Source organism: Echinops telfairi, unplaced genomic scaffold (genome assembly GCF_000313985.2).
Source record: "Echinops telfairi isolate 266 unplaced genomic scaffold, ASM31398v2 ScPeMD7_7469;HRSCAF=8507_1, whole genome shotgun sequence".
Classification (NCBI taxonomy): Eukaryota; Metazoa; Chordata; class Mammalia; order Afrosoricida; family Tenrecidae; genus Echinops; species Echinops telfairi.
This window is the reverse complement of record NW_022111373.1, coordinates 78658267-78669248: the sequence shown is the minus strand read 5'-3', so window position 1 is coordinate 78669248 and position 10982 is coordinate 78658267. Positions and strand designations below refer to the sequence as shown.

Sequence of the window (10982 nt, the reverse complement as noted above, 5' to 3'; positions counted from 1 at the left end):
GGTTAGTGCCTCCGACAGCCACGGGGGCAGTTCTACTCTGGCCTATAGGGCCACTTTGAGTGGGATCGACTGGCTGGCAGTTGAATTTGAGTTTTGAGTTCCTCTGAAGATTTCTGAGGGTCAAGTGATCAAAGGGCAAGAAAGCAGTATTAAGCCAGAGGGAAATAGTTACTTACACGCCCAGCTCACTTTTCCCTTAACTTAAAATTGTCAGCTTTTCATTTTGCATCGAATCAAAGAGCTATGATGGAGCGGTGGTAACTTTAATGGGCGTCAAGATGTCACAGAAAGGCTTGCTGGCACATTTAAATTGAGAGCCAAATAGTAAGTAGGCACAAAAGGCAGACGTGTTCAGGAGGAGATGCAGTAAATTGACAACCAAAACAAGGTAAAACGTCCTTTGTGGCTACCCGGTGAGAGCCAGCTAGGTCCTGAAGTAACTAAAAAGCACGGGACCTCGAATGCTTTCCCAAGAGCTTGTCGGGTGTGGACAGGCTGCTCAAAGGCCCTGAAAATGATCCATACAAGGTATAGTGAACATTTTGTTCTTGCTGACGTCGACTGAAATCCAGCCGAGTGCTGAAAACAATTCCTGGACTTTGATTAGAAAATAAATTATAAAGCAAGGAGGGCATACTTGCCAAGTCTTCTGACAGAGACCATCTTGAGGGCTTGAGTCAATGATTCTTAAGCTTGTTTTAGCTCAGCAGTCATGTGTGGGAGGCAGTTAGCCACATTTGCCAAAGATGCTGAGAGCGCATAGGAAAATGCATGTTTTAAGTATCTTGTTAAGACCTCAACTTCGTTAACAATGTTGAGTGGGTGAAAAAACAAGCCATCAGTTATTCCTCAAAAGGCTTGTAAATAAATATTAGCAAAAATCAGAACTTCCTGTGTAAAATAAGGAGAAACAGCGAATGGAGTCAAAGATCAAACATTTCTTTTCTTACTATTAAGAAGTAAACCTATTAGCGTTATGTATGTCTGATGTTGTGCATCAGGCACAAACGTACGTTTTGGGGCTGCTAACTGCAAGGTCCGCAATTCAAACGCACTACAGCTGTCCTGTCACAGAAAGATGAGGCTCTGCTAACAGTGGGTTTTTCTAATAAAAAGTAAAATCGTACAATGTGTCTTAAAAGTAACAAAGGAACGAGAAAGTGTGAATCAAGACAAAAATGAAATAAGCTGGAACGTGTGGCAAATGACATAACTTACTGGGGCATCACAATTTTAACATTTCTATGTGCCAAGTATTGGGAAGCAAAAAGATTCATCTTCACTGGAGAGAAATCTGTGCTTGTTTCCTTGGTACACAAATTACATTCTTTCTAGCCAAGATTTTGGCCCCGCTTTTGATTAAGCAAAAGCAAGTAGCTCATAGCTAAGAGCAACATTTGTTAAATTGCCATTTTAAATAGTGGTGGTCTTACGCTACATTGTCTTAAAAAGCATATCTAAGCATGGAGCAATTGTTACACGTGAGCGGCGGTGGGGGTAGCAACTCCACAGCCTCGCACCGGCGCCCCAGGCGTTCCCCGGAACCACCAGCAGGCACTTTCCTCTGAGCCCAAGAACCTGGGATCGGGGCCCACGGAGGCAGAGCGGGCTTAGCCTGAAACGTGCAAAGACCCGAGCTCCCGGCCCTCTGGAGCGTCTTCCTGGGACTGTTTGAGAAGGCTCCAGGGCAGGACACCCAGCCGCTGAGCCGGAAGCAGAAGAGGCCCCGCGTGCCGGGCGCAGGCGCCCTGGCGCAGGCCGGCGCGTGCGCACGGAGCGCCGAGTGCGCGGCGAAGTCCACTTCCTGACTACGGGCGGAAGTGGCGTTGGGTCACTTCCGGCCTCCCTCTAGCTGCCATCTTGCGTCCCCGCGTGTGTGCTCCTAATCTCAGCTGGTCTGCCAAAGACCCCCTGAGCGCCAGCCCTAGTCCCCCGCGCGGCCCCATTTCCGCTCCGACAAGGTACAGAAAGGCTCTGGACGCCGGCGTGGGAGGAGGACGGGAGCGGGGGCGGGAAGTTCCCGAAAGGAGCGAGACAGGGAGGGACAGGGCTGAGGCGAGGAAGGCGATGCGACGGACAGGCGCGCCCACTCAGCCTGACTCTCGGGGGCGAGGTCGAGCCAGGGGCGGCTGCCCTGGGGGCGAGGCGACGCCGTCTCTTCCTCCACCTCGCGGCGGACCCCGAGCACTGGAGCCTCAGGTACCACGAGGCTTGCTGAGTGCGGCCGGGCCGGGCGGGCCAAGGCTAGGCCCAGGCCGGGCCGAGGCCCAGGCCAGGGGCGGGGGGTGCTGCGGGCCGGGGGCTCGAGCCCTGCGCCCCGGCTGCGGAAAGCAGGGCCTTCTCGGGGAGGGAAGGCGGAGGGGGGGTGCTTGGGCTCCCTGGGACCTAACAGATAGGGGGGGCGGGGGGGCAGGGATCCAGATCGAGGCCGCGGGCCGAGTGGACGTTGACTCCCCTGCTGGTGCCTTGGGAAATATCACGAGCGTGGAATGCGAGAGGGAGCCAGCCCTTCTCCGCTGACGAGTTCCTGTTTTTCCAGATGAAAGAGACGATCATGAATCAAGAGAAACTCGCCAAACTGCAGGCACAAGTGCGCATTGGTGGGAAAGTAAGTGTCCGTGTTTGTTCTTCGGAAGAAAGTGGCTTGTTTCTTCATTGTCGTGCGTCTCGTGCCGCGGACTTCTCAGTTTCCCCTCCCTGGGTACTCACTCCACCGAGGGAGCGGGAGGGGCGCGAGTGCATCGGCGTGCCCTCTGGGCTGTGCGCTTTTAAGATAAATAGCAAGTTAGTAGCAATGAAAAGAACACTTAAACTGGCAGTGTGGCTTTTATGTAACTATATTGCGCTTTCAGCGTTACAGTGCTGCAAGGAGAGTAAGTGCTTGCTAATGTAATAAGAAAAGGTGTCCCCACAATTAGATTGTCATTGTGAACATCACACCCTTGTTGCATTTGGACTTCACATTGTATGAAGCTGGTGCTAACCCGAAAGTCGGCAGTTTGAAACCACCTCTATCCCCATAGAGTTACGGACTCAGAAACCCAGACTCGATGGCAGTGAATTTGGTTTTGTGTGTGTGTGTGTGTGTATATCACCTGGCTCTTAACAAAAGGAGAAAGATGATGTGGCCCATAGATTTGCAGCCTTGGAAACCCCTCGGGGCCTTTAGGGTCACTGAATTGGAGCTGGCAGCACTAAAACTTCGCGAAAGTCAAACCTTGTGTCCAGTGAGAATCTGGCAGAGAAGGGAAATTCGAATCTCTTCCTCTAAATTGGGTGACACAAAAGATAGCAGTAGCACCCTGCCAATGGTGAAAACTTTTAAGACTCAGATAAAGAAGGCAGGCCTGTCAAGGTTAGGTTCTCAAGGGTTTAACTGTATAATATTTGTAATCACTACACTAAACTCTGATTTTGCTACGTTTTATCTTCCAATTCGAGTGTTTAGTCCATGCTTTCAGGTAGTTGATAGAAGTTTTCTGTCAGTGGAAGCCGTTGGTTTCCGCACTAACTGCAGTCCAGAATAATTGTATAGGTTTTCCAGGCGGTGTGAAGATAGCATTCTTGTAGAGCTGTTGTGGAGTTTAAAAGCAGTGGCTGTGGATTTGAAAATATTTACATTTAACGTTGTGATTATCCTTCAGCAGGAGGATGAAAGTGATTGGTAGGGTTTCATATCCACACTGGGTCCCTTGGTTTTTCCTGGCTAAAGGATTGATTGTTTTAAAGGGGATTCTTTTAGGAACTAGATAAGTTTCTAGTGTTCTCAGTGACTAACTTAGAAGTCCACTCTGGACCAGGGTCAGCCTAGCACTATTTAATACTGTGTTAGCACATTCCTAGTATTTAACAAGGTGTGGTAGCCTGTTGAGAACCCAGCGTGCCTGTACTTGCTAAAACTTGTAAAGCTTCCATAGTACACATTTATTGCCCATCAACTTTTCTCAATTTTAAAGATTAATCTTCAAATTAAGAAATAGCCAAAAGTTAACACCAGGACTAAATAATAAGATGTAGATCTGTTAGAGTACTGGACTTTACTAGTTTTAAATTGATCCTGATCGTTTTCGTGTTTTACTTTATTTGTATGAATTTAGTAGTCTTCATGGTGCTGTACAGACCGTTTAACAGTCGCTTGCTTCTTGTCTATTTTAGGAGTAGTTATAAGCTAGGTTTGGCTTTCAGATGCAAGAAAAACTCATGCTTTGTGGGTCAGCGCGTTAATGTTATTAAATTGTAAACTGCCATTCCTTTTCCTACAGAGTTCAGCAGCAGTAATCTGAATATTGTGCTTCGCTGCCCTTTTTTGTGGTTTCTTTGGTGGTGCTCTGGTTTGGCATGGGACTGACTGGCTAGGCCAGTGGTTCAAACCTACCAGCTGCTCCGCTGGAGAAAGATGAGGCTGTGCTTCTGTAAAGACTTACCAGCTTCAGAAACCTTCTAACGGGAGTCAGAATCACACCATGGCAGTGGGTAATGCTTATTTAGCTATATAGAGGGTAGTCATGGGAATGCAGAGACTTAGTTACCTTTTAACAAACCTGTTTATGGGCTATGAGAATAGGTGAGTTTTAATGTAGAGGAAACTTGAAGGGAAGGGGGATTTTAACAAATAAAGTGGTATAAGGCCTTTTATTTGAATGTCTAGTCGGAGCATTGATAGTAGCAACTTTTCCTGTAGAAATTGAATTCTTGCGTGTGAAGCATTTGTAACCTACAGAGGGGTGCCAGATTTTGTCTTAATCTTTCAATAAGAAATTCCTTGGAGCCTTTTGGAGAAGACTTTAGGAACTAAGTGTTTTAAAAGCTGAGTGGGTTTTTTTGTTTTGTTTTGTGTTTTTTTTGCCATTATGGGAATCCTTTTGTTTATTGTAGCTGTTAATATATTCATTTTAACTAAGAATCCCACCCACACCCACTGCCATCAAGCGGGTTCTGACTTCTAGCCCCCTGTATAGGGTTTCTGGGGCACCTTTCTGTATGGGAGCACACAGCTGCGTCCTTCGTGGAGGGTGTAAACATCCTTTCTATGTGTGTGGAAATAAGTTTTCCCAATACAATACAATGCATTTAAAGCATATTCATAATGTAGTGGTGGGTATAAATTGGTCTGGAGTTGTTAGGCGCAGCATTGGTTAGTCACAGAAGTGGCAGTGACTCTTGAGCAGGGTTTAATGAATGGCTAGCACTTGACAGGGCATTGTGTACAGTGCTGTGAAGGTGAGGGAGTGGGTAGGTAGGTAGCCTTTCCACCTCATGTCCCTGTAAAAGCCCAAGCCTATGTGATCAGGGCTCTGAGCTATTCGGTGGTTTTAAAAAGCAGGAACTGGATCATCTTTGTCTAGTTTTGAAAGCTTGTAGGATAGATTTGAAAAGAGGCTTGACATACAGGTAAAGGGAACCACGTGTTTTTCTCTGGGTTCTGTGTATTCGTTTATCATGTGGGTGAGTCCTTTCTGAGTCCAAAGTACTGTTTCTCTCTCCTTACCATCGAGTGGATTTCGACGCATAGCAACCCTGTCCTACAGGACAGGGTAGAACTGCCCTCGTGGGTCTCTAGAGACTGGAGCAGGAAACTTCGTATTTCCCCACAGTGTGGGTACTGTTTATAGCAGCCCAGGCAGATGGATTATGGTGGTAAATAGAGTTATCAAGGAATTTATATTCCAGTGAGGGGAATATTGCATCTCTTCGGGGAATGAGTGTTAGGAAGACAAATAACCCATGATACAGAATGAGTACGGGCGGATTGGCGTTGCTGTTTGGGCATCAGGTGGTTGGACAGGCCCAGCCTGATAATGAGTGGCAGGTGCTCAGGATCCCTGAGAGGGAGAGGGGTTTGCAGGTGCCCAGGAAGAGAGGGACACATATCAGAGGGCCCAGGATATGTGTCCCTGCTTGGCCTGGTTAGGGCAGGGAGGCGGTTTGTTTTGCTGGCTAAAGGTATGCAGGCCAGGTTGGCGTGTGAGAACATGAGCTCTTACCCCTGGATGCTGTCAAAGCATCCATTCAGTTAGTTGTCTTGGATTATATGCAGGCCTTCTGTGAAGAGTAATTTGAGTATTTCTTTACAGACAATACTGCTGTGCCTGATGCCTCTAAATGAGACTTTAGTAGGAATCTTAGACACTCTTGGGACTTTGTAGCCAGTCTTGCCTCTTTTGCTCCCATCTCTGCCTTCACCTGCCCACTCGCTGCCTGAAGTGTACTGTGACATTCTGACACACACTGACTTGCACCGTTTCCCTTTACGCTTGGTGAGGTGTAAATGTGCTCTTCTCTCTCCCTAGGGAACTGCCCGCAGAAAGAAGAAGGTGGTTCACAGAACAGCCACAGCAGATGACAAAAAACTGCAGTTCTCCTTAAAGAAGCTAGGGGTAAACAATATCTCTGGTATTGAAGAGGTAAGGTCCAGTTTTATTCCATCACAATGTGTAGGCATGAAAAGATTTTTCGTTTTTTAATTCTGTCTCCAGCCATGAATTTCCTACTAGATTTAAAATTCCTAAGACTTTCCCGTCTTGTTAACATATCCGAGGAAGCTATTAGAGCATAACGTTTTTCTAGGGTGAAAATGAACTGCTAGCTCAGTTAGCCGGACTTCAGTTTTGTTTACTAAACACCCCTTTGGTTTTAAAGGGAATGCAGTGGGTATGGCTAATTTTTTATTTGTTTTTAAATCTTTCCTTACAGGTGAATATGTTTACAAACCAGGGAACAGTGATCCACTTTAACAATCCTAAAGTCCAAGCATCACTGGCTGCGAACACCTTCACCATCACCGGCCATGCTGAGACAAAGCAGCTGACAGAGATGCTCCCCAGCATCTTGAACCAGCTGGGCGCAGACAGCCTGACTAGCCTAAGGAGACTGGCTGAAGCACTGCCAAAACAATGTGAGTTTCCCAACCGGGTCTCTGCTAAGGCTCACTCACTTAGAGGCACCATTTTGTCATCTCAAGGTGCAAAGTGGGTATTAAATAGCTTTCCTTGTAGGAATCCAAACCATCCTACAAAATACTGGTTATTAGGCCAATTTTACACGAGTTTGTGTACTGTGTCTGTTAACATCATATGCTGGGTGGCATAGTAGGGTGTGAGTTGGGCTGCTGACCACCCAAGATCAGCAGTTGGAATCCCACCCACTCTCCTCAGTGTCGGGGTGTGGGGGGGAGATAGAGGCTGTCTGCTCCTGTAAAGATTTACCGTCTCAGAATCCCACAGGGTCACTGTGAGTCAGACTCAAGTTTACCTCTGTTTGGAGATCATGGACATGTCCATTTTGGCTTTGTTAATAACTACTTAACGGTTTATACTTGACTGAAATGAGCGTTGAGCCCCTGGAAGGAACAAATGTTTAAATGCTCGATTACTAGCTAGAACAGTGGTTGTCAACCTTCCTGATGCCGCAGCCTTTAATGCAGTTCCTCATGTGGTGACCCCCCCCCAAACACACACACACACACCATAACATTTCGTTACTACTTCACAACTGTAATCAGGTGACCCCTCTGAAAGGGTCGTTCGACCCCCAGAGGGGTTGCCACCCACAGGTTGAGAACCGCTGACCTAGAAGGTTGGCAGTTTGGTGGTGCCTCCAAAGATAGACCTGGCAATCGGTGTTCAAAAGACTTCCACCTTGAACCCTATGCAGCAGCTGTACTCTACACACAGGGGTGCCAGGAGCGGAACCTGATGCAGGGCATACAGTATACCAAGAACAACTCGCTGCCGTCGAGTTAGTTTTGACTCATAGCGACACTGTAGAACAGGCCCTTGTGGGGTTCTGAGACCACCTTATTTATAGGAGTAGGAAGCCTCATCTTTCTGCTTAGCAGCCCAACATGTAACCCGCTCCACCACCAGGGCTGAAGATAGTTGAACAAATTGTCCCAGGGGTCTTGGCAGCTTTACCTTGAGGTCTTCTGGTTATAATTCTGAAGAGCAATGCAGGGGCCGATTAGTTAGCATGCCTTAATCATTTCATGCATTTTTGTAGACCGTAGGGTCCCAAACTTAACCTAGCCTGCCGTCCCCTTTTCAGGAAAAAGAAAATTACTCATTGCCCCCTTGGCAGTTAAAAGCTGTGCTGTAGCCCATAATCCAGGGTGGATCGGGATTTGCTTTGTTGACTTTGCTAGCATGCTGGTCCATGTATAGACATTAAAATACTGTTGGTAGTAGAGCAGATGAGATTTCAAATGTTACTGGCAGCCATTGTGAATATAACTGTCCTGATATAGTGAACCCTCGCCACTTCGCGCTTCGACTTCCGCGGCTTCACTCTATTGCGGTTTTTGTGTAACAGCACCCACTGCATACACCCGTTCCTTCAGAGGAAAAAGACGGTGACCCACCTGTAGAGTACATCCCTTAAGTCATTTCATAGGCTATTGATTACAGTATTTGTAAGAACTATGTATAATAATACTGTATGTGAAATATGTAATACTGTAAACTAGATGCCATAAATAATATAGTAAATAATAAATGATAACTGTAACGTCCAAAATGTTTTACTGTATTTTCCCTTTTTCGTTTAATAAATTGGGTAATACGAGTGTAGTGGTGACTAAAGGGTGTTTTTTCATGTCCTCTATGCTCTAACTACGAAAATACTTGATTTACAAATAAGGAATCCTACTTCGCGGAATTTCATTTATCACGGTAGGGTCTAGAACCGATTAACCGCGATAAACGAGGGTTCACTGTATTGGACTTCGTCCTATAGTTACTGAAGATATGTGGTTAACGTTTCTCTTTCCCTTTCACAGCTGTGGATGGAAAGGCCCCACTTGCTACAGGAGAAGATGATGATGATGAGGTTCCAGGTAGGAACCTTCACTTGGTTAAATTGGGAAATCTTAGTAATGAAGAGAGAAGTCTGTCCCAACGTGTGGGGTGGGGGTGGGGGTGAGGTGTATCTTGCATGAGACATTTAGCGTGGTGGTATTTAACAAGTTATGTGTGTGGGCTTGATTTTCCTTGTGATTAAAGGGACATGTAGATATCTAACACTAAATATTGAATAAGGGAGTTTATATTTTGTGGCCTAAATACAGTACCTGTGTATCACTCGTGAGCCTTTTTTCCTCCTCTGAGAGCCAGGAGAAGACCTGGAGAGCTTGCTCGTGTATCCTGTGCAGTTACTCTCAACCACTTCCTTTTGGTTGCAGCACAAATATTAACTGGGGGTAGGATCACAAGGTTTATAAATGTTCCCATTGTGCAGGTAGATGTTCTTGGGCTCCCGGGGAACCAATATCTTTAAGTCTGGGAGTGGGGCAGGAACCGGGGGACTTAATGCAGCATTGCCGGGAGTGGGCCCATCGCTGGCTTCTTGTTTCCCAGGTGCCGCCGCGTCATCACAGCTCCGCTGTGCAATGGAGAGGGAAACAAGTGTTCTTGGGCAACCGCGGTCTGATGTACTTGTGGGTGGCTCTGCTAATGTGTAGATGCGACTTCAGAGTTGTGTTTTGTTTCTTTCTTTAGATCTTGTGGAGAACTTTGATGAGGCATCCAAGAATGAGGCTAACTGATTTGAGTCGGCTTCTGGGGAAGATGAAACTTGAGGAAGTGACTTGGAGCTGCTATTTTATATGATGACTGCTTTTTAAATTTGTTTTGTGTATGGATCTGATAAAATCTAGATCTCTAATATTTTTAAGCCCAAGCCTTTTGGACTTTGCAGCTCTTTTACGTTTTTGCTTATACATGATTCATTCTTTGCAGCCAGATACGCTGAAGAAGCCTGGGAATAAAATTTGAAACAGGTTAATAAAAGTCTTTGCCTAGTACATGGTTTTCTTTATTTCATTGACACTGATTTGTACACAGAAAGCAGAATTGTTTATTTTTATTCATTCACTGTCATCCAGTTGATGCCGACTCATAGCGACCCATTTGGACAGGGTGGAACTGCCCGTGTGAGTTTCTGAGACAGTAATGTATGGGAGTAGAAAGCCCCCACTCTTCCATGGAGTAGTTTCAAACTGCTGACCTTATGATTAGCAGCCCAATATGTAACCCTATACCACCAGGGCACCTAAGTCATTGATATTTATAGAAAGCTAATTTTGCCAAGTAATGTGGCTGATAGCCTCTGCAGGGATTTGGTTAAAAGATTTTAAATCGTAGTGTAATGTAATAAAAGTGGAATAATGTTCTCATGATTCCTGTCTGCACCCACAAGTCCTCAAGATTTCTGTATGGTGGAGACAAAATGAGCAGAGAATATCCCTAGTGGGTGTGCAAGGGAATTTTCTCTTAATGTTCACCTCTATTGTAAGCAGACATAAGTAAAGGTATTTGCTCATTGTTTTATATCACTAATCCTTGAGGTATTAAGAAAGGACTATTGATCCATGCCTATCAAATCTGCGGATTCAGTAACTTGAGGATGGGGTAAAGCTGCCCCTATGAGGTGTCAGGCTGCCACCTGCTTCTCTAGAAGCACACTGCCATTTTGTTCTGTGGAGTAGCTGGTGGGCTTGAACCACTGATGGAGCTCAGCTGCTGAGCACTTAGTCAGTGAGCCACCAGGCTTCCAGAACTATTCGCTCTATTTGCAGATGAAACCAAAGGGTAGGTCTTTTTTTTTTTTTTAAGTAAGTGCTTAATATTCAATCCCTTTATATCTGATGACTTAAAAAAAACCCTAGTACAAAAAAGTGTCACTTGAATCATTCATCTTTATAATGAGATCACTACCTTTTTTCTCAGTTTTTATTTTTGACCTCAGTAAAATTGATTGTGTACATAGCTACATACATTTTAACAGGTAACTGCTACCATTATATTGAGTGGCTCTTAACACCCCAGAAAGCTTCCTTGGTATAGGGCTACTTAAAAAACAATTATGTTGCCGTTCATAATGCAGCTGGAACTTTTAAAATATGCAAATGACTTGAAATCCCTTGGCATACTTTGCTTAAAGACTACAGAAGGAAGGAGGAAAAATATCTTTGTTCCTACTGGACAATT

General features: G+C 45.5%; 1 protein-coding gene across 2 annotated transcripts; it reads left to right on the top strand.

The window, feature by feature from the left end:
• The first annotated feature begins 1844 nt into the window (after nucleotides 1-1844).
• BTF3 (basic transcription factor 3) lies at nucleotides 1845-9796 on the top strand. 2 transcript variants are annotated; one of them, XM_004703540.1, is made up of 6 exons: nucleotides 1845-1961; nucleotides 2540-2608; nucleotides 6291-6404; nucleotides 6694-6895; nucleotides 8774-8830; nucleotides 9492-9796. In XM_004703540.1, the coding sequence occupies exons 2-6, from the start codon at nucleotides 2540-2542 to the stop codon at nucleotides 9536-9538; spliced, it is 489 nt and encodes a 162-aa protein (XP_004703597.1). In that variant the 5' UTR covers nucleotides 1845-1961; the 3' UTR covers nucleotides 9539-9796. The 2 variants fall into 2 exon arrangements, with proteins under 2 accessions (XP_004703597.1, XP_004703596.1); XM_004703539.2 differs by lacking the exon at nucleotides 1845-1961 and adding an exon at nucleotides 1982-2199.
• The last annotated feature ends 1186 nt before the right edge of the window (nucleotides 9797-10982 follow it).